We start from the raw sequence: 24,755 nt of genomic DNA, 5'->3' as shown, positions 1-24,755 counted from the left end.
GCAGTGTCAATCATCACAGTTTGGGTGAAAAAGAAAACTCTGCATAGTTATTTAGAAACTGGCATCGGCAATCATCACCATCATATTGGAGTCGGTGAAGGTGAGCTCAAGTTTGTGCTTGGGTGTACAGCAACAAACATCACAGTTTGGGTGGAAAAGAAGTGCATAGTTATTTAAAAACTGGCATCGTCAATCATCACCATCACATTGGAGTCGGTGAAGGTGAGCTCGAGTTTATGCATGAGTGCTATTTTGTTCTGTTTTTGGTTACACATTTACAATCATATGCTTAGCAAGCAAAATGCCATTAAGACACTCTTCAGATTCATCATATGTTCTTCATCACGTAGCTCGGTTACAAAATTGTCATTCAGGAAAAACCTTTTTGGATTTTAAGACATATCTAGTAATGTGAAGTGTTAGCATATTATATGATTTTATCTTGTCCAGACTACTTGGAGAGACTCTTTATGTTTATATGGCTGGTTTTTATCAGTTCACCATATGTGTATGATGTAAATTGGTTCATACATTAAGAAAATTGATATTACTATAAGTAACAACACATCCATTATGTCATAATAAATGTTGACACATTATACTGCATAGCTATATAACATCTTCATATCGCCTTAAAGTTTATTATGTTTTTCAATTGTGTGTTTATTATTTTCTTTTCTTTTTTTACATGTATTATCTACATGTACTTTTTGTATTTAACAACAGATATAGAGGAATTTAATGATTCTGTTTCATTTGAAAAAAAAATTGCTAAGTTATCAAGTATTGGGAGAAAAATGATTGTCGTGTTGAGTTGATCCATATTAGGCACAAGAACTCCCAACCTTAGGGTTGAATATTCTGGTCAGGGACTTAGCAGATCTCATCGTTGACCAAATTTCCTCAGCAGGGTTGGCAAAAAAGTGGTCAATATGAGTATTGACCGGGTTAGTGATCAATACTGGTTAAAACCGGTCAATACTGGTTAATACTGGTCGATTGAAGATTATTTGGTCATTAAAGTCTGTGTTAATTATTTTAAATGTTTAAGTGACCATTATGGTAAATACTGTAATTCATAACATGCACTATCAGTTTATAATATACTTATAAGTCATAATATTAAATAAATAATGTACAAATGACTCTGTTGAATTGGGGAAGATGTAAAAGTTTCTGTTCAAGTTTCTTAGTTTAACAAGAACTACCTATATAAATATTGTTTCATCAATCTTCATTTTAACTGTTGGTTAAACATTTGAGGGTGTGTGTTGGTGATGTTTTCATAACAATAACAGGCACCACTGGTCATCTCTGGTCCCAGCCTATGCTTATTAACACCTGTCAACTCTGCTTCCTGTGCTCAGGTAATGTCCAGCTACCTTTTATTTTTAATCTGTCCAGGTACTTGTAGTAAAAGGTTTGTCTCCAATCATCAAGCTATGCTATAGAACTGTGACCCTCTGGTTGGTACTGAAGATATTTTGGTCAGTTTCAGCAAACCAAATATATTAAAGTTATGAAATTACATTTGATTATCTAATGAAAAATATTAATCAACAATTGATCCATATCATGAAAAGACTTAATTTATCTTTATCTTTGCAAGAAATGTACAAAAATAGGAAAATGGACAGTTTAAATCACAATTGACCAGTATTGACCACTTGGGGAGTATTGACCTGGACGGTTAAACCACTGGTTAAAACCGGGGGTGGTTTTGACCGCCCAACCCTGATTTCCTGTGAAATTTCTGTAATTCGGTATGGACACACATTTTGGATTCTTAGGAATAATAATTCCTTTTCTCTAATTTGTTACCCTTCTCTCCCATCCCATCCCAGTTTACAGCATCTAATGCTCTTAACTGGTCCCCATTTGTTTTAAGTTGTTAGTACCCTTCTATCCCATCCCAGTTTACAGCATATTTATGATGCTCTTATCTGGTCCCCATTTGCATTACATTCTCTCTCTAAACTTGCATATTAGTTTATTTTATGGAAATAAAACCAAACTCTTAAAAATAAAATGGAACATGATAATAAAATCTTGTAAGTATTCATGGAACATGATGATAAACTCTTGCACATATTGTCATAATCACTCTGTTTTACAGAACATGGAACATGATGGCATACTTTTATAAATATTCACTCTGTTTTACAGAACATTGAACATGATGAAAAACTCTTGTAAATATTTGTTCTGTTTTACAGAACATGCCATATGATGGCAAACTCTTGTAGATATTCACCCTGTTTAACAGAACATCCAACATGATGACAAACTCTTGTATAAAATATTCACTCCTGTTTAACAGAACATGGGACATGATGGCAAACTCTTGTAAATATTCACTCTGTTTTACAGAACATGGATCATGACTCTTGTAAATATTTGTTCATTTTTACAGAACATGGAACATGACGACTCTTCCAACTCAGTGGAGATTCCAATGATGAAGATGGACAATGGAGGCTTGTGTCCTGAGTACCGCCACACTGATGGTAATACTTAACACCGAGTGTATGGTAGTATTTACAGGATTTAACCCAAGAACCGCCCTTGTCCCTGGGATACTCTCTGTAGTCATTTTAAGTTTGAAAGAAGCAAGCAATCCTAATATAATCATAATGTTGTTTATTCAAGAATATTGACATATGTGTAAGGAAATGTCACAGACATACATTTAAAACAGGGCACCTGAATAATATAATATGTGTGTCACACATAAGTTAAATAAAATTGATTTAATAGCTATTTGATATTTGAAGTAGATCGATATTCAATGTATATGCCTAGACCAAGGATTGGCCATAAAAGCTGCATGGCTTATTTCCGATGGGAGTCCTTTTAAGAGTGGAATTATAATTGTTTAAACACAACAATGAAAAGACCGATTGCTGAGGAAAAAAATAAAACATTCAAACTTAAAGACATGGTAGTACGTCAGATTATAACGTAACCACAAAACTGCTGATTATCGCTGAATTTCTTGAGTACATAAACATAATGTATAGGGCATTTACTAAAGTCAATGATACAAAACGTCATTGCCTGCCATTTTCTTAAATTCATTTAGTAAATATTTTGTAACTTCTGATTTAAATGAAAATTTGTTGCTTTATATACATTTGATTTCAGACATTAGATACAATGCAATTCATATACATCTGTAAAGCATGTTTGATACAATATGATTCATGTACATACCAAAATGTAAAATTAAGTGAAATAAATCTTTTCTAACCCAATTTAATACATAAACATGGTTCATATGTACATAGATTTTGAATTAATTTGTGTTGTTTTGGTGCGAGAATTTAGATTTAATGAATAATTTATTGACTACTATCTATTCTATAGATCCCTATGTAGAAATTGTTGAGCAACCCCAGGCGAGGGGTTTCAGATTCCGGTATGAGTGCGAGGGACCATCTCATGGTGGGCTTCAAGGAGAGAAGAGTGAAAAGTACAGGAAAACATTTCCCTCTATCAGGGTTTGTCTCAAAATATTATTCATATCGCAATCTTTCAGTGAGTCAGTAGTTTAAAAACACATCTTTTTAATTAAATGATCGATACCTTGAAATTATGTTATCTTGTAACAGATACGGAATTACAATGGTTCAGCCCGTATTGTGGTTACCTTGGTAACAAATGAAGCAATTCCAAAGCCTCATGCTCACAAGCTGGTGGGGAAGAATTGTAACGATGGATCCTGTATTGTAGAGCTGAAGCCAAGCCAGAATATCATCACGTGAGTTCAACCTTTTTCACTTTATGATTTTTAGGTCCAGATCTGGTAAGGCACTTCAGCTGGGATAGTTTTGATAAGGGTTTAATCCAGATCTGGTGAGGAAACTCAGCTTAGATAGTTTTAACCAGGGCCTCGTCAAGATCTGCCTATGTACCGCAGCTTGGATACTATGTGTATTCTTAATTGTTAGTATGGAAATTTCAGTTTTAATAATTACTCTGTGGAATGCAGTAACAATTTGAATTTTCACATGAAAGGTAATTTAAGTAATATTGGGGATGGTATTTAAATCATTGACTGATGGACTTTCTGTATCATTGTTATATGTTTTGCTATGCTTTATTTATGTTTCCTTTCATTCTGTATCAGATTTCCAAACTTGTGTATCCAGCACGTTACGAGAAGAAAAGCCAGTGAGGTGATTGAGCACAGGATACTGGAGTCCATGAAGCTCGATAAGCAGGTCAAACTGGGAAACCTCAACGCCCAAGCTGATTTGTCAGGTACGAAATACCGCAAGCTGATTTGTCTGGTACGAAATACCGCAAGCTGATTTATCTGGTACGAAATACCACAAGCTGATTTGTCAGATATGAAGCGCAAGCTGATTTGTCAGGTACGAAATACAGCTAGTTGATTTGTCAGGTACGAAATACCACAAGCTGATTTGTCAGGTACGAAATACCACAAGCTGATTTGTCAGGTACGAAATACCACAAGCTGATTTGTCAGGTACGAAGCGCAAACTGATCTGGCAGGTACGAAAGATCACAGGCTGATTTGTCATGTACGAAAGACTGCAAGCCGATTTGCCAGGTACGAAAGACTGCAAGCTGATTTGCCAGGTACGAAAGATCACAAAGGATAAAATTATTTAGTAGCATAATTCTAATGGTGATTTTAAAGTTTACAGTTCTCAGGAGTTTTTTTGCTAAATTAGATATATAAAACTAATGATGATGTGGCAATGTATCTGAAATATACAAGTACTATGTAGGATATATAATGCCACGAAACACAGATTAATATCCCACCATTTTCTTTCATCAGGCTAAAAAAATTCATTTTTCTTTACTCTTTGGCTTTAGACAGTGTGGCCCTTGCATGAACCTCGTGACCAAATTGAATTTAAACCTTATGTTTTGATATAGTGTTGGTTCATGTTTTCTAGGCATAAACTGCATTTGGACATTTTAAGCAAAATGCAAAAAAATCTTGTTGAGGTCATGTTTCAAAATAGAATTTCATATTGTGAACAAAAATCTTCATATTTTGTTGAACGAATACACCGATTTCAAGATACGTCCAAGTTATTTCCCTATAGAGAACTCTCATACATAATAAGGTGCGAAACAACTTGTTTACATTGCGGGAGTGGGACAAATATTCATCACTGCATAAGTGAATGTGCTCAGTAAGTTTCTCATATGCAGTTTCATCACCCAAATTCAACTGATACACAAACTAAGTAAATGATAAGTATTCAGAGAGTAATTAAAGACATGGAAATATCACAGTATTTCGTTGGTTGTACGAATCACATCCAGAATATTGCTTGCAAATATGACATTGTTTTTATGTTTTCACTTTAGTATTACTAAAGTATTTCTTTCGATAGTATTTTGTATTTCCTACCCTTACATATTTAAAGAGAAGCTGCTTTAGATACATTTTATCATCTTCCTCAATGATTGTATGTTCACTCTGTCCCACTTAGTCATTCAAAGTTCCATTAAATGCACCTCCTACACAGAAGAGCTCTTATCTTGAAACTGGCACATCGAACAGAAGTTTTACCTCTTAAAAAAAGATAGCAAAATGTTAAAAAATGTAGAATCTATTTGTCAAAAAAAGAGAGAAGATATGTCTGCAATATGTGTAAACTTGGTTCTAAAGAATGTACCTGCTTTATATGGTTCTTGATTTTAATCATTGATGTGACAAGTGACACCAGTCTAGTAAATGTATTATCATAACATGCGGCACATTATGATATAAAGTCACTGTGAGTTGTTCTTGATACAATGTATGTAGTAATTGCCTAGACCTACAAAAATTTTATGGTTTTAAATATGTTTTAGCAATAATCCTGTAACTATGTATTTAGACCAAATTGTGAACTTTCATAATAATTCAGTTGTACCACACTAACTTGTCTTCTCTATGTCTAACGTCCAGTTTGTGGGAGAAATCTTATCTACCTAATCAGGCAAATAGAAAGCAGAAGAGAATAGATGATAAATGACAGCGAAATCTTAATCAATTCAGTTATAAAACTCAAAAATGAAAATCTTCAAATAGTTTTACTTTCTTTTTAAATATCCATTTGTGTATTTTTTTTTTTCAGATGATGAAAAATCGCAGGCAAGTACCCAGGCAAACCAGCTAGCGAAGGACATGCAGCTAAATGTCGTAAAACTGTGTTTCCAAGCGTATCTCAGGGACGAAAATGGCAAGATTTGTCACCTGCTGCCTCCCGTTCTATCCTCGGCTATTTATGATAGCAGTAAGTGTGTTACCAAGGTTACTCCACACAAAGATTGCTGTATAGCACCATAGATAGAAATTTTGTCAGATGTTTGACTTTATATTGACTCTACAGAAACATAATCATGACCTATCATTTGATTTTTACTCTTATGAATGGGGATGTGTAGAAGGAATAACATAGCACCAATTTAAAGGCTAGATGGCCTCTTAAGATATGGAGGTTGTGAGTGTTTTCCTGTGATTAGGAAGTGGAAGACTGATAGCATCAGTAGTCATTGTAAACAAATAGTGGAAGTACTTAATAGATATTTCATGGAAATTCTGACATTTGAAAACTTCCGATTCATATACAGTGATTCATATTCAGTGACCTCTTCAGTACAGTCCCAGCCACCACAAATTCATGGCTATAATGAAGTCATTTTGAATTCATTCCCCAAGAAATCAAAATCTTAAACAAACAAAAAAATTAATGCATTGTTGAGGCAAACTGATTCTGATCTTTCCAGCCAGGTTGATAGTGATGGAGATTTACTGAACATATTCTTGGGTAACCAATGTTTCAAGTACCAGATCCCCCCCACCCCCACCCACCCACCTCCTAAAGTTAGAGTTACAATTAATTTGTGCAGTTGTTTGTTACAATGCGAATAATTCTCTGATTTTTCTAGAGGCACCAGGAGCCAATGCATTGAAGATCTGTCGCATGGACAAATATGGCGGTTGTTGTACAGGAAATGAAGAAGTCTTCCTGCTGTGTGAAAGAGTTCAAAAAGGTCAAGTTTACAAAAAAATAAAAAAGAGCAACATGTTACTTCATTATAAAATACCAGCACCTTGGCTTTCAGAGATTTGATAAGTATATTTTGTTTTTAAAGGATATTTTTGACCTGAATTGCATGTATACATTTTTGAAAATTTCTTTTCTTCATTTGATATTCATGTATGTGTATATTTTGATGTAGATGACATTCAAGTTCGGTTTGTGGAACAGGACGATGACGGGAAAACGATATGGGAGGCATTTGGAAACTTTGGTCCATTTGATGTTCACAGGCAGGCAAGTCTCCAAAAGAATTTTTTTTTTTCAGGTCACTCAGATGACCGATTGCAAACTTTGTCTGTTGTTTGTTACCCACAGTGTGTTGCAGACTTCAAACATTTTTGACCACTTGGAAACTACATGGCCATTTGTCACCAAAATTACCATTATAAAAATTTTTGGGGATAGGGGAACAAAAGTTATGAATTTCATAGCTCCTGATCTGTTAAGGCCTTAGGAGTGAAAATTTTCTACTATCCCTTAAAGATCTAGCACAGAAAATGGGTACATAGTTATTCAAGAAATTAATTTCATTGTTGAAAATACAAGGGTATGAACTGTGATGCAGCACATCAGCTTACTACATGTGTGGGGATACATGGCTTTTATACATTGAAGATCTTCATAAAAATTCAGATAGACAACTGGATTTACTTTAAAACTTTTTCATGTACTGTTCTGTTCTTGGGACTTATATTGATTTTTCTGTAAGAGTTACTACCCTTTGCAAACACTCTCCAGTTTATTTTCTGTATTTAATTGAGATTGGTTTTCTGTTGACCACTCTGTGAGGTGTGTACACTGATAGGTTTTGTGATCATCAACAGGAAACCAAACAACTATTACAAAATGTGTATTTCTGACTTGTAAACTTACTTTATACTTTATTGTCCTGGGTTTTTTAAAAATATGAATTTAGATGATATATATAATGACCAATCATACTTTGGTGCTATCTGGTAAACGAAATTGTCAATCCATAAGATTTTAAATCTGCAAAACATGTGTGTGAGAATTTCAATGAATGCTTTATGCGTAAGGAAACAAAATTGTTATCCTTTGAAAGACATAATGACTCTATTTGAAATCTTTCTTGTTTGTTAATAATGACATTGTTAATAGTTTAGGTTTTTATTTCTTCAGTATTTTAGCTGTAGATCAACATGGTGATGTCGTATTGATAATAAATGGAAAAACCCTATGATCTAAACCTTTTCCTCAGCATTTTATGTGTATCCAGTGACTTTATCTCCTGACAATCTCTGGTCGATATGAACAATGTTTTAGTGTTATGTAGGAAACCCAAAGTATTTTGTGTCTGTTCATTTGTTCACCTTCTCTCCTATCAACTCTGTAAGTGAGAGACATTTAGACTTTAATGCTTGGCACAGATCATGTGTCTAGACCCTGAACCAAGGTCATTTGGTGAATATCAGGACACTACCGTAGTTAAAAAAAAATATTTGTCTGGGTCATCATTTTGTTAGCCAAGTTGCGTAGCAAATCTTGGCTTTTAAATTGGCGAAGGGTGGGCGTCCAGTCAGGCGGGCGGCGTCCACAATTAGCTTGTCCGGTCTTTAACTTTCATACTTTTTGGTGCATCTACGTGAGACTTACATAAAATGATCACATTCAAAAGAGGAAGGTTCCTATTTATTTCGAGATCAAAGGTCACGGTCACTTTATCACTAAATGCCATAGATTTGAGCTTTTCCAGTCTCTAACTTTCATACTACTTGGGGCATCTTTGTGAAACTTACATAACATGATCAAATCCAAAAGAAGAAGGTTCCTATTTATTTTGAGGTCCAAAGGTCAAGGTCTCTTTTTCACTATATACTTTAGATTTGAGCTTGCCTCTAACTTTTATATATGTACTTGCTGGTGCATGTTTATCAGACTTCAAATTCTAATGACTTTCAAGATTCATGTTGCTTTTGAAATCCAAAGGCCAAGGTCATCATCACACTAAATACATATTGCGGCCATTCAAATCTTCATACTTATAAACTATATTAAGTACGTGCATGTTTTTACTTCGTGAATGCAAGCGTGCATAATTTTCCAAACTGCAACTCAGCCATACGCATCTTTGATGCGTTTTAGCGATTTTTATGGATAGAAACTGTTATGAATTATCACTGATAGAAAGGTAGAAATATTTGTCCAGGGCCTGAGATTTTGATGGAGAAGCATTATAAGTACTAATTGTCCCTCCCTCCCTCTCCCCCTTCCTCTGACAGAATTTTATCTCAGAGTCTGAAAGATGCACTATTGCTCATTAACATGCAACACTTCTAATTTAAGAGGTCTTTGTTGAGCGATATTCAGGTGAGTCCAGGGATTTTGGGGGGTCTGTAGGGGGTTAAAATGCATTCCCAATGCTAAAAAAGCAGGTATTTTCCCCAAATTTTGTTTTAAAATTCCAAACAATGAAAAACGAAAGCAGGGTAGCCTTATTGTTCATAAATCATCACAGGCCCACATATTACAAGTTTTGTTTCAAAATTGTTAAATAAATCTAATTTTTGGCCTCTTCTTATTTAGATGAAGTAAGCTTTGACCTATCATTAAGTCAGAAGGAATTAAATTATTCCTCAATGCACTGGTGTGATTTTCTCCCTGTTTCTTTTTCCATGGAACATTTTCCCCTATTTCAAGCAAATGTCACTAATTTTCCCAATTGGAAAGGCCCAGACTCTTGAAATCAAGACCTTAAAAAAACCCTGTGAGTGTTCAGGCCTGTGGATATCTTGTTTTATTTAGTTTTCTGTTTGATCTTATTATATTTCTGTTTGATTTTGCAGTATGCCATTGTGTTCAAGACACCAGCGTACAAGAACCCGAACATAGACCGACCAGTGTCTGTTATCATCATGTTACAGAGGAAGTCCGACACCGAGACAAGTGAACCGAAGTCCTTCACCTATTACCCGCAGTCATTCGGTCAGTTTATGCCTAGAATCATCCGAGGTTTTCTTATTGAATTAAAGTAGAAATGTTTTATGTTTGTAAATGTTATAAGTGGCTAACTGATTGTGTATTTGCCTTTACCAGATAAGGATGAAATTGCCAAAAAGAGGAAGAAGACCTTACCAAGCTACCCAGGCAGTAATGGCTTTGGGGGTGGGGGCGGGGGAGAGGATGGTCGACCTAATTTAAATACTAACAGTTTCCTTAATGGAGGTGAGTTTTTAAACCCTAGACATCATTATGCAACTACAACACTGCTTTCCAACAAAACTAATATGTTGATATTACTGCTGCCTGGGGGTGAGCACAGGTGCAGGTGACTCTTGATAGCTCGAACTTTGATCTCCAGGGCTTGAAATTAACATATGCCTGTCGGTCCGTGACTGGTTAAAAGTCTGGCGGATTGACTGACATTTGTTTTAGTCAGTCCGATGGGAGTGGTCAATTTTCTAAAATGTCATTCTGGAATATATGCTTATGAATCTTAAACACATATTTGGCATTCCTCTGTAGATATCATTCGAACCCGATTAGTAAATATTAATCTCACATAAGTATTACAGTATTGTCTGAGGCATATTGAGTTAAATTACATATTTCATTTTACATGTAATAACATTAACGAAATATGTTTAATTATTTCTGGAAAACTTTGGTTGACAAGTAAATTTTTCTGCGGACTGGTTCAAATTATACCCCATCAGTCCGACTGGACTGGTGACATAAAAAGTTGGTTTCAAGCCCTGAATTCTCTCAAAGTTCATGATCTGTCAAAGTAAAATCATGGTTTCAATGTTTCTATATAACTAAAAGAAAATCTACTTGATCTCTTGAACTTCCAATCTATTGTTGATTAGGTGTATACATAGGTAATACAACACACTCTTCATTTTGGGGTAGATAATCAATTGTTGAATTGGTCAATTTTAACCCTAAACCTGTGCTTCTTTTTTGAAAGATTGATTATATGTTTAATTGTATAATTTTAATGATGAATGGATAGCTGTACAATGCCGCATAATTTAAAGAATTGACAGAATGTAGAACTTCTTGCATTTTTACTTTTCACTGATCTTAAAATTCCTTGGCCTCGGTCTTCGGACTACTGAGTAAAGACTGTTGGGGACCAAATGAAATTGATATAATCTACTATATTCATTGGTTACTTCATATCTACACATGAAAACTTTCAAATTTACTTTATTTAGTCATCAAATGCAGTTTAGGTAGACAGCAAATCTGAAAAAAATTTAAAACCTCAGCTGGACTCAAACACACGATCTACAGTTCAGCAGTCAACGTGCTAACCTACTGAGCTACTCAGCTAGGCAATAACATTTGAAACGAATAGACAAATATTGCTGATGTTTATATTTTCATCCATGTTTTAAAAGGAAGTCAGCCATTATGATGATGTAGAGTACCTCCTTAACGACTTCATAGAGACTAAGGGAAATAAGAACGCAATGATGAAAAAGACCCGTCACCCGAAATTACTGACAGAAAATAAGAACACAATGATGAAAATGGCCAATCACCTGAAATTACTGACAGAAAATTAGAACACAATGATGAAAACGGCCAGTCCCCTGAAATTACTGACAGAAAATAGGAACGCAATGATTAAAATGGCCAGTCATCTGAAATTACTGACAGAAAATAAGAATGCAATGATGAAAACGGCCAGTCACCTGAAATTACTGACAGAATTTCTTCTAAGAGGGAAAATCTTTTGATTCATTCAATAACCCTGCCCCATTGAACTTAATATGTATTTACTATACTAGTCATACCTCTGCACCCCCACCCCCCCTTTCCAACGTCCACATGTGTCTCCTATGTAACTAGCGTCTCCAATGTATATGAGACTTGAGCCCTTGTACAATGTAGGTTTGGAAACGAAAGTAAAATCCATGTCTGTGTCCACTAACAAAAACCTCTTGTAATCTCTGTTTAAACACTCGCCATCAAATAACTATAACTGCATTTTATATCAGTATCAATGCTCATTTGAAAAGAAAATGTGCAATTTTGATTAGGCTTAACTGGCAATCGGTTGAAGATCAGATGACTTTGCACTGCATTGAAAGACTTTCCCCAGATGTAGGCCAAATGATGTCACACAGTTTTCTATATACTAAAATTAGAATTATTGACGTTAAGGTTTATAATTGATGCATAAGTATATGATAGATTAATCAGCAAAATTACACGTACTATTTTGTGTGTGTGTAGGCATGTAAATAACTGGTGTTGGGATCTCTAGATTGGAATAATTTTAATACTATTTATTCAATCATTAGTCGGATGATTTTTTGTCAGCAACATAGTTGCCAATATCAAGGTCGTAGAATCCGAATGTGGGGTCATTTAAAAATTTAATCAATTTGAAAATTTTCAATATGGCGTTGCTGGGCACAAGAAAACGAAAAATTACGAGTCAAAATATGAGAGAAAATACTCTCTTATGCACTCTAGAGAAATAAAGAAATGTGATTTATTCCTTGAGAATGGAGGGAGATCTGATTGAAAATAGTCCCAGAGGAAGCTTACAGGCACTGTGAGGCTTATGAGGATGAATACAGTATCACGATGATTCTATAGTACTCTGATACATTGTTATTTTGCTAGACCTGAATGAAAACTCAGTTTCCAGTAAATGCTCCTCCCACCAATTTTCTAAAAGCTTGAGGCACACAATGAATCCACATTCCCTTTTCAACAGAGAGTATGATTACTTGTTAACAGAATAGATCACTAAATGTTGAGTATGATTACTTGTTAACAGAATAGATCACTAAATGTTGAGTATGATTACTTGTTAAAAGAATAGATCACTAAGTGTTGAGTATGATTACTTGTTAACAGAATAGATCACTAAATGTTGAGTATGATTACTTGTTAACAGAATAGATCACTAAATGTTGAGTATGATTACTTGTTAACAGAATAGATCACTAAATGCTTGTTAACAGAATAGATCACTAAATGTTGAGTATGATTACTTGTTAACAGAATAGATCACTAAATGTTGAGTATGATTACTTGTTAACAGAATAGATCACTAAATGTTGAGTATGGTTACGTGTTATAACAGAATAGATCACTAAGTGTTGAGTATTTCATATATTATCGTACATAGAGATGAGTTATTAAACAGATCATCTCATTTGTGACCTACAACTGGGTAACATCATTTTCTTGAAGATCTTGGATGATGCTTTCATACCTGGCTCCACACACTGATTTTATCTTAGTACATGTATTCTGATGTTGTTTGACTTGGTTTTAAGTGTTTGTACACATGTAACATTGCTTTTAAAACTATTCCAAAATATTGATGACCTTGATCTTCTGTTTGACCTTGACCTCATTTGTTGCTTTTAGATTAACATTTTTCTTTGATAATGTTAAAGGAGCTAATGTAGGTGATACATTAAGTACTATCTTGTGGCTCATGTTTTCTCACATCAGTGATAACATTAGTGATTCGTAATCCCCATTTACTTTTATATACTGTCCAGTTTATATAGCATTTAATCGCAGAAAGTATCTTGCGATTATGAATTGTGATTTCTAGTTTATATGCCCATCATAGATGTGTTGAATTATGGTATGGTGCAGTGCATCTGTCTATCGATATGTCTGTCCATCGATATGTCTGTCCGTCCATATGTCTGTCCATCTGTATGTCTGTCCATCCCTATGTCTGTCCATCTTTCTGTGCACCTGATTCTCTATCAGCACCTCGTGTACTTACAAAGCTAGGATCATCAAACTTGGTGCACGTATTCCTAATAATTAAAGGAACAAGTCTTCTGGATTTTCAAGGTTGAAGGTCAAGGTTAGACTTACACTGGTAATTTTTAAGACATAAAACAGAGTAGATAGGTTGAAGGTCAATGTTTCCATGGTATTAGTGTCAAAAAGAACTTGAAAAGTAGAAGAATTTTGCTTGTTAGATCACGCTTTATTTGAGTAAAGTCTACCTTCAATTTGACATTTTTAACAAAGCAACGTTAGAAACTGACATTTTATCAATGTTCTCTGATATAAGAGAAAGAACACCCTCAGGCCGATTTTTTTGACTGAAGAATGGTTTATATTTGGATGTTGATCCATTCTTTGATTTGTACTGAAATACTGAATATGGATGTAGTTTGCAGTGTGAGAGTTGCTCAGACTTGTTAATTACTTACATTGTGACTCCCTACATGCAGTGTCAAGGATAACAACCCCCTTGGCACGCAAAAGATCGTTTCCCTGATGTTCGAAAAAGAGTAGGCTCGCTGGGGGCCATCAGGGAAACTTAAACACTCACAACCAAACATATAATCCAATTACTGGTAGTTAACCGCCGTAAAATGGCTGAAATATTGCCAAAACTGCATAAAACCTCAATCAATCAATCAATCAAACCCTACATGCCACTATTACATTATACTTTTGATCATTTCACAATTCTAGTATGGGTATTTTTCAAAGTATTCATAATTTCATCCAGAGTTTTTGGAGCTATTTGAAATCAAGTTCAAGACAATCTCCTTGTTATCCACAAACTGTCAATGGAACTCATTATCATTGAATTAAAATTCCCCGAGCATACACACCAATCACGAGTTGGCATGACAACTCTTTATAAGTTTTAAAAACAGGGATAGATATAGTACCCAAAGGATTAGAATTTATTTGAAGAATATTTACTGATTTTCATGTGTGTCTGAATTACTGTGATGAGAAATGCATGAGTTCTTCTCTTGGTACGTGTGTACTGCCATCACATTAAAAGACTAGGAAGTGATATTAAAGTAAAATTAAATGAACTTTTTAATATTTCAATTTTATTTTAAGAAATCACTAGAGCAAAAATGAATCATTGTCATTGATGATTAAGCTTGTCAACCAATTAGTAATTAATCATACATTTCATTGTACATGGGTGCTCTTTAATACAAAGACTCGCTTTTATTTGCTTTGCATGTTATTGTGTAATTCAATCTTATTAGATTTATTTGGTCAGGTGTGTTCAAGCAAACCCTTCAATAGATCTATGTGTGACCAGGTACAGGTAAATTTAACTTCCTGGAAGCTACCTGTGGTTTTGTTTCTATTTTTAGGTTTATCTTTTGGTCCACCTCAAGGAAACATACCTGTAATGGTTAATGACTCGGGTAAGTTATGGGACTTTTAAACACTGATATTATCAGCATGATTATATCTATATTCAGGACTCAGATTAAGGAAGTTATTTCTAGCCCTTGTAAATTTATTTGAGAAAATATGGATTTCGTTTTCTTTAGTGCATGTAATCTTTGACTTCTGATTTTGTTATGCCTTTCCGCTACAGAACAATCTATGTCCAATGACAGCGTACACAATTCTTCACCACCTCCAAAGATTTCCAATGTTAACAAGAGGCGCATTAATAAAGCCAAACGTCAGGGCATCAAGACGGTAGATATAGAGGTGGACAGTGGAAGGGTTCAGGGCCTGCCCACCATCATCACCGAGCCGTCCCAGCTACAAGTGGCTGGGCCACCAGACATACGTATGACAACAGCGAATTTCCCGCAACTCCACAACATCAACCTGCAGCATAATATAACACACTTCACGACCCAGAATTTCCCGCCACAAATTTTATTACCACGTGGAGGAGGAGGGAGACCGATGAGTGTTAGAGACTCCTCCAATGACAGCACCTCGTCAGGAATGGACGAGATTGACGCAACGGTGTGTGACAATGTGACAGAGTTAATCTCAGACAAAGACGACGATTCTGTGGTTGTAAACAAGGACATCATGATGCCGCAGGAAAATAGCCCCGACTCGGGCAGGGACACCCCCGATGATATTGAAAGTGATGGGCACGCTGGAGTAGCCATCCACAGAGTCAGCACCAGTGAAACTAGCGACATTTATACTAAAACAGCAGGGCCAAAACTGGACAGTGCATGTGCTAGTGAAAGTGAAGTTCTATCCACCCCTGTGGAGACTCAGGAGGCAGACTTAGCAGCAGAAACATCTATGGCAGCTTTAAGGATATGTGATCAAAGTGGTGAGAGCAACGATTCTAACCTTTTTTTTTTAAGCAGGTCTTTTCTTCTTGTGCTAAAGTTGCGAAGGCTTAATCTTGCTTAGTATAAGTTGATAATTTTATCAACAGCATGCAGACCGAGTCTTGGCTGCAGTTTTGTAGCTGCCTGGTCCAGATATTCCAATGCTTATGACCAGAGAGTTACAGAACTGAAGCTAGCCTAGTTCATACAATGTATAGACTAGACACCATAGATTTCTTACAGTACTTAAGTTGATGAAATCACCACTCAGCATCAATTCTCACAGGAACTTAATTCTGTATAGATTAATGATAAATAAGTCAAAGTGAAGGGTGTAATTCTGTGTACCGGTAGATTAGTGATGAATAATTAAAGAAAAGGATTTTAATGCCATAAGTAAATTCAATAGGACTTAACTTTTTATAGATTAGTGATAATTAAATTAAACTGAAGGACTTAATTCTATATAGATTAGTGATAAATAAATTAAACTGAAGGACTTAATTCTGTATAGATTAGTGATAATTAAATTAAACTGAAGGACTTAATTCTATATAGATTAGTGATAAATAAATTAAACTGAAGGACTTAATTCTATATAGATTAGTGATAAAATAAATTAAACTGAAGGACTTAATTCTGTATAGATTAGTGATTAAATAAATTAAACTGCAGGACTTAATTCTATGTAGATTAGTGATAAATAAATTAAACAGAAGGACTTAATTCTATATAGAATTTCGACCTTCTGAATGCAAGGATAAGAGCAATATTTTAGCCATAACTCTGTGTTATGTAAGCAAGGACTCAAATATTTTTATGTTTACAAACAAACCAGTGATTTAGAAATGTTAATTCTGTAATTTAAAGCATCTCAATTTTGCACAGTCACAAATTTAACTTTTAAATGACACATTTTACTTAAAGAATACTTGAAATGTGATATATATAATAAACTTAGATTGATATCCATTTATTTTGAAAACTTTGTAAACAATAACACACCTCAATCTTTGTTTACAAAGCAAATAATAAGCTTTTGTTATAATATGTAACCTTAATTTTGTTGTGAAACCCTTTAAACACATTAAATAGTAGATTTTGATTATTAAAAGTGAAAAACAAATGGGGAAAAATCGTGAATCAGTCCCTTTAACACTTGTTTAATCTAAAATCTGGCGGTCGTTAGCACTGCATATTATACTATTTATAGAATTACAATATGTGAATGGTAGAATAAAACTGTATGTAGCAATTTAAAATTAAATTAATATTTAAACATGCTAATTAACTAATTCATATCATTGTTTTTATATTTACTAGACGACTAATAAGAGAGATAACTTTCTTCTGTTTTAAATAGTTTAAAACATCGACTTTATTATTCAAAGCATGTATGCACAGGTAAGATTAGCTGCAGAACTGTAGCTCTCGGAAAAAATATTGGGACGGATCCGATCTGATTTTCTATTGAGAGCTACGGTTCTGCTTAGGTAAGATCAACACCATGTAATTAATAAGCCGATTTAGATTTTAAGTGTTGTGTGTAATTATATAAAGTAGGAATGTGCTTTAACATGTAACATGAAATAAGCTTGTCGAAGCCACACTACTATCCAGTAGTCACTTCACAAGGTATGATAGTCTCAGTGTCACTCGGTACTGGTCAATTTACAACGTGGTTGAGTTAAGGCTTTCCCCATAAAATTTTTAATACCAGTGCTGTACATAAATATACTTTACCGCACTGGCACATTGCACGACGTCACAATGAAAACTACGTCATGACGAAGGTCATGACGTACATATCTACAGTCCTTTTGTGGTTGGAAATGTCAAAATATTGTTTCGTTATTTACCACCGCTGTCAAACAGTAAACTGCAATCGCGTAAAAGTTTCTGTCAAATGGGTTATATTAATTCTCTTTGATATTGAAAAAGTTTCAATTTCTTCTTTATATAGCGTACATGTTAAATATAGAATATCACACTCTAATGTTGATCTCGGACCTGGGATTGGCCCCGAGAGTTGATCTCGGCCCGAGCCCTACGGGCTCGGGCCGAGATCACTCGAGGGGCAATCCCAGGTCCGAGATCAACATTAGAGTGTGATATTGTTTATATCATATACCTAAAACACAACAAGTTCATAAACATTTTTTTTTAAAAATGGGGGGGGGGGGGGGGGGGGTATTGACCCTAACATAAATACATGGTATACTATACAACGATATTTGACTATTTTATTCCTTCGGTGAGTTTACTTTAATGGTTATGTTTCCAGTACTATTGGCATTGTGAAACATGCTAAAGTCTGGGTTTTGTAGCTTTATTCCACTGTTGGTCACAATAATTGGATGATTAATCATGGACATCCCCTCATGTAGTCTAGAATCTGGACGTTTCAATTAACTGAACTGCTTGGCTGCAGGGCTTTCAAAAGTAGCCGGTAGCCGGCGGATTTCCGCCGCCTATAGTAACATTAGGTGCCGGCTACTTTAGTGACAAAAATGTATGTCCAATGAAAAAAACTTTTATAAAACTTTAAACATCTTCCAAACTTTAGTAGACTCAGAAATCGCGGCCGTTAGGATGTAAAAACGTGTTTACTTGCGCTAAATTTAGTTCAGGTAAATACCGGCACCTGATTGGTCGTCTGTTGGTGTAGAAAATAATACGTCAATTGCAATAGTCGGAAAGCCTCGGATTTACCCAATTCGTGACAACACGGACGAGAAGTTCCGAAAGATAACAACAAGTCCTGAACGTAAAAATCAATGATGTTGACGGAATGAAGAGAACAAATACCTTGTTCAGTTTCGGCTTTAAAAAGGCCAGAAGTGAAAGTGACACAAGTATAATATCAATCAACAATTTTAAAGCGAAAACAGAATTTAATCAGGAAAGATTTCAGACTTGCTATTCTTTTTAATTTGCAAATGCCCACGTGGTATTAAATAAAAACGAAAGTAGAATTTTTCAGCACAAATTCGCTATGTTACCAACAAATTTGTAGCTGTTAACTTGAATTTGTGGAAAAATAAAATTATAGGTCATTTAAATGTTACTTATTAATTTGTAATAAAGATTGTTTGGGTTTTATTTAAAAAATATTGGGGTGAGCAAAAGCAAAAGGTCCCAATGGGTTTCATGTCAGTCTTGGAGAAAAATATTACTCCCAGTGTAAGTTAACAGACTTTAAGGGACCAAATGAAAATAGAAATATAGAGTTGTGTTAATGGTGAAGAATATTCTTAAAATATTGGGAGTGTAACTCTTATTTGCAATTCAATAAAAAAAAATGATTAAATACATGTAAACTTTTTTTTTTATAACATACAATGTATCCGTTAAAAAAGGAAGCGAAAGCTGACAATACAGGTAATTAGAACAACTATAAATATAATATATATTGATGCTTTATTATATAAAACTGGTGTTGGTTGTGATCTTTATTCTTCTTACATTTTACTTTAATCTGCTTACTCTTGGGTGGCAGAGATTCAAGCAAAGACACTTAAAAATTGATTGATACAGCATTGCAAAAAATAATTACATGTAGTTATCTTGATGCACTTTATTTTTCATTTTGCATCAAAATTAGTACTTTGCAATGTTGAATTTTTTAAAGTTTTTGCATGAACAGAAAATTTCACATATGAAACAATCAATTCATGGCAAAAGTAAAAATTTCAGGCAAAAAATTGACAATTTCAAAGCTGCATTTAAGTGCCAGGAAACCGCCAGAATGCAGGATTTTGCGTCATTTACCCCAGACCCCCGGCCGTAAGGGCGCCGAGCATAGCTCGGCGTGCGATACGGCTGCGCCATTCGCATTGGATCGCCTTCTACTTTTTCATTTCAGCCTCCTACTTTTAAATTTGTTGAAAGCCCTGTGGCTGAGAAACTCGTCATATCTATCGCTGTGCTGTTCATGTACATGTATATACTATTAAGCAGCTCCTAGGGGCCTGCTAATGAATACTAAAATTGGAAATAAGTGAATTATTTTTATTTCTTTTTTCGGATTTACCAAACTCGCCCGTTTTCATTATTTCATATAATTTGTAAGAGTTGTAGAACTTTGTTTACGTGGCGTCTTCGTATGAACGGGAATGTTTACAGATCTGATGCTGCTATTTATTTGCTTAGGGAATATGTTACCTTATACTGAAGTAAGTTTTTTTTTTTTACCGTTTCCCATCTGTTTAGCATCTATAAGTCGTTGAAAAACGTCGGAAGATATTGGTTCTGCTTTTCTCGTTTTATTGCCAAGTCCTCGGGATTTTAGATTTCAGAAATCGTTTTAAAGCAGTTTTCTACATCAAAATTACCGTAAATTAACATTTTGATCTCCATTAGGACCGGGAATTTCTAATAATGCTTTAGTATCACCCTCCATAATCCTCCTACTGTTTTCTGTCGCCTAGAATGTTGATTGTTTTTAAATGAAGTTAAACGTGTTATTGTTCTAAATAAACAATTGTTACTTGGGTTACCCCCCTTTGCTTAGATACTCACTACAATTTAGCGCTGTTTTTGAAAACGTTTTTATTTAATTTTTCTGCTTAAATTAAATTTTGTCGTGGAAGAAAGTATTATATTTGAAAAAAATTGTGTCTAACATCATTTTTTCATGTAGTTATGTTAGATTTCAAAAGATTAAAGAAGAAATAGCCATTTGAAATTTGAGGGCGAGACAGCCCCTTGACAACGGGCCGAGACAGAGATATCTCGGCCCTTAGGGCGAGACAGCCCTACCTACTTGCAGCTGTCTCACCCTAGCCAAGATAGGTGTATCAGGGCTGATACACTACTAGGTATATGATATAGTAATATCCATATTATATTGTGATATTGATATCGCCCTTCATCTACACGTATAGCTACTTTCACAATGGACTCATTTGCATAAACAGGGTTTCTGTACATAAAAATTTCATCATTGGCACGACACCCCGAGGTTTTTAAGTGAAAGATGTTTCATTTATGTGACATGTGAACTTCAGTGCCAAAGGAAAGTTAGGGGAGCAAGTTCTGGCTTCAACAGAAAATATGTTTTTCAGGCTAGATTCAACTTCGTATGTGCAAAAATCGCTGTATCTTGCATATTCAATGCAAAAATTAGACATGTTACAAGTCACAATAAACTTGCTCTCAGCACTTTTCAAATTAAGAAATCAATATGCTTTGAAGTTATATTAACTTCAACTTGCATTGATATCTGGATATCGTGCCAATTCTATGATTTATACATACACAATACGTTTTTATCTTGATATTTGATCACGTGATAGAGAGTTGATGTTGAGACTGTCGGTCTGGTGAAAAATGTATATGAGGTCAATATGCACTTAATGATATATACATATTGTTTTTGTATAAAAGGGTTGTTTTTACAGAATTTGTCACAAATTGATCTGTTTATGAATGCTTTTTTTCCTGATATATTTCTATGGCCCTACTTAACACAACTGCGAAATCTTTCTTCTGATCTGAATTCTCACAGGTCCTATCAGTTGTAACCCTCCTAGCTTGGATTGACTTCACAATGGAGAGTCTTGAATTGGTCTTTCATTTAATTTCATTTCAAGTTTGATGGGAAAATACCCAACAGATAGTGTCCATGTTCAATAGCAATCTGCTTGGCAATCTTCGGAATGCTCTTCCTTCTTTTGAATGGAAGTGTGTGTTGAGGGGAAATAAGAGATTGGTTCATTAAGTACCACATGTGGCTTTTGAATTTTGAGAAAAATGAATGATTGTTTCCTTTAAAATCTCGAGTATTTCCTTGATCTACCTCACTTGATCTATACATATGTGGTGGTTATTTGGTCAAACAGGATGTTGCCTTAATAATACTAATTGCCTAAACCCATCAGGGTTTGGAGTTTTCTGGAATTTTACCCAATTTTCTAGAACTTTATTCCCATATATCATGTGGGAAGGATTTATCTCAGAGAAAAATTCAAATTCATGATCAAACATGCCCTATCACATTCGTAATTCATTTTCTTTAAAAGGCAAAGTAACGATAATTAATAGTTCTTCTCTGTGTGAAAAAAATGTCTTTATTGACGGCATTGTCATGTTTCATTCATTCGACTTTGAGTAATTTTAATGTCAACAGTTCTCATGTTTACTCATTAGAAACCCTAACTGAATATAGTCAATCAAAATATTAAAAGCTAATTCATTTAATTTGTCAAGAATCTGTTTTTTGGAGCAGAATCAAGGTTTGGTTATGGCTGTCAGAAACAAATTACATGACCCAAAATATAAGTCTTTGAAAATCTGGACTCGCAATTTTGACATTCTCACGATGTAAATAGAAACAGTCAGGCCGCAGAATTAAGTTCTCACGTAAAAATAAAAATGAATCTACAGTATTACTTGCTGTGTAGAATAAGAACTAAACAGACAATCACATTCAGTTATAATGTAGGCTGATGATATGTAGAACTGATTATTATTTTTTACACTACACGTACTTGTATCTGATTGATAGTCCAGACAGACAAGGACGCAGTGGCCCGCACCACGGAGAGGACGGTGAAAGCCCTGCAGACGTACGCCTCCACTGGAGACATCAGACAACTCCTCCTCGTACAACGCTACCTCACGTCAGTACCGGACCAGAATGGAGACATGTAAGTACCTCACGTCAGTACCGGACCAGAATGGAGACATGTAAGTACCTCACGTCAGTACCGGACCAGAACGGAGACATGTAAGTACCTCACGTCAGTACCGGACCAGAACGGAGACATGTAAGTACCTCACGTCAGTACCGGACCAGAACGGAGACATGTAAGTACCTCACGTCAGTACCGGACCAGAACGGAGACATGTAAGTACCTCACGTCAGTACCGGACCAGAATGGCGACATGTAAGTACCTCACGTCAGTACTGGACCAGATCAGCGACATGTAAGTACCTCACATCAATACCGGACCAGAACGGCGACATGTAAGTACCTCACGTCAGTATTGGACCAGAATGGCGACATGTAAGTACTTTACGTCAGTACCGGACCAGAACAGAGACATGTAAGTACCTCACGTCAGTATCGGAACAGAATGGCGACATGTAAGTACTTTACGTCAGTACCAGACCAGAACGGAGATATGCAAGTACCACACATCAGTACATTAGCATTTCTAATGTGATTGTTTGAAATTGTTCTTCACAAGTCTTTTAGGACAGGCAATATCTTAACACTATATAGGTATGGCATGAATTTTAAACACAGTAACATGAAAAGACATTGAATTGGGATCTGCATTCTTGTGCTGACATGACAAAATACATGTAAACCTAAAATCTGATTTGTGAAGGTCCTTTGTCTGTTTACAGTCCTCTGCACACAGCCATCATTAACGGGAACACGGAGGTGGTGAACAATTTATTGGATGTCATGCAAACAATGCCGAACCTCTGGCTAAAGATCAACGCTTACAACAACTTATTACAGGTAAGAAGTCCAAAAATGTTCATCTGCAAGATTGTTAATCTGTGCGTGTAGTGGAAGAAATCACTGATTGTGTTCCTCCGTATTTCATTTCAGACACCCCTCCATTTGGCTGTTCTTACCGGTCAGGATAAAATCATTGACCGTCTTCTGTGTGGGGGAGCCAACACAAAATTGCCAGACCGAAATGGCAACACCCCTGGTCATCTGGCAGTCCAGACTGGCAATACAAGCTGTTTGGCTAAACTCCTAAAGTATCAACGTCCATTCTCTACGCCCCAAAATCCATTCCCTGAACTCAACATGAAAAACTTTGATGGTAAGTTTTCAAATGATTACAAGCCTACTGTATGTGTATTTATATGAGTGTATGACCCTGTCAGATCTGATGCACTATTTAATGTAATCATGATTTAGTGCATCTTCTATGTATGCTGATGGATAAACAGAGAATTTCATATTTTAATGCATCCATGAATTAGCATGAGTCTTGCTTCACCGCCAAAGGCCAAGGAAATTTTGAACTGTTAAAATAACTACACATGCAGTATTCTGCACTAGGATATTTTATAACCTTACAGCATGCTTGCTATTAAATTCATTCCTTAAATCATCACCCATTCTCTTCCCCCTAATCACCCATTTTCTTCCCCTTAGGAGTGGAGTTTCTTTAAGCAAGTACAATCTATTACAAAAGTAACACTCCTATTTTTAGCTCACAGTACACTAGAGTATTAGTAATTATCCATTGTCAATTAAAATTTTTACACTAACTAGCACGTTTTAGAACACTGCAATGATTAAACTATTTTGTCAAATATTTTGTGAGACTAAGAAAGAGGTCACATGATTTCAGGTTTCACACCAGCTCATATAGCAGCCCAGAAGGGAAATCTCCAGGCCATGAAATTAATTGTGCGCTGCAAGGGCAACATTAACATGGTGGATGGTAAAAGTGGAAAAACACCCCTCCACTACTCGGTAGAAGAAGATGATTTAAGTGTCAGTAGCTACCTCATTCTCGAGGTGAGTGTGAAAAATAGAAACTCGAGGATGACATCTCTGTAGCCAAAGTGTTAGGACTATTAGTTATCCTTAAGTAAATGAATTGAAACAAAAACCTCTAATTCAGGAATTGACAAATCTCTTGTACAGTTGTTCTTAGTGTGCTGTCCTTA

General features: G+C 35.3%; 1 protein-coding gene across 4 annotated transcripts in view; it reads left to right on the top strand.

The window, feature by feature from the left end:
* LOC125672050 (nuclear factor NF-kappa-B p105 subunit-like) overlaps nt 1-24,755 on the top strand; it is a 31,651-nt gene that overhangs the window by 547 nt on the left and 6,349 nt on the right. Inside the window, exons 2-17 of one of the 4 annotated variants that reach the window (XM_056162400.1) lie at nt 48-222; nt 2,414-2,507; nt 3,367-3,500; nt 3,612-3,760; nt 4,130-4,263; nt 6,108-6,266; nt 6,922-7,026; nt 7,216-7,310; nt 9,881-10,019; nt 10,131-10,259; nt 15,164-15,217; nt 15,394-16,104; nt 22,614-22,755; nt 23,463-23,580; nt 23,674-23,896; nt 24,434-24,603. In XM_056162400.1, the coding sequence (XP_056018375.1) occupies nt 2,417-2,507; nt 3,367-3,500; nt 3,612-3,760; nt 4,130-4,263; nt 6,108-6,266; nt 6,922-7,026; nt 7,216-7,310; nt 9,881-10,019; nt 10,131-10,259; nt 15,164-15,217; nt 15,394-16,104; nt 22,614-22,755; nt 23,463-23,580; nt 23,674-23,896; nt 24,434-24,603 (2,553 nt within the window). In that variant the 5' untranslated portion in view covers nt 48-222; nt 2,414-2,416. Of the gene's footprint in view, nt 1-19; nt 223-1,238; nt 1,368-2,413; nt 2,508-3,366; nt 3,501-3,611; nt 3,761-4,129; nt 4,264-6,107; nt 6,267-6,921; nt 7,027-7,215; nt 7,311-9,880; nt 10,020-10,130; nt 10,260-15,163; nt 15,218-15,393; nt 16,105-22,613; nt 22,756-23,462; nt 23,581-23,673; nt 23,897-24,433; nt 24,604-24,755 lie in introns of those variants that run through there. The other 3 variants (XM_056162401.1, XM_056162399.1, XM_056162397.1) reach the window with 3 other exon arrangements.

This window comes from Ostrea edulis, chromosome 4 (genome assembly GCF_947568905.1).
Source record: "Ostrea edulis chromosome 4, xbOstEdul1.1, whole genome shotgun sequence".
NCBI lineage: Eukaryota > Metazoa > Mollusca > Bivalvia > Ostreida > Ostreidae > Ostrea > Ostrea edulis.
Note: the sequence above shows the minus strand (reverse complement) of the source record. Positions and strands in the feature narration are given on the sequence as shown.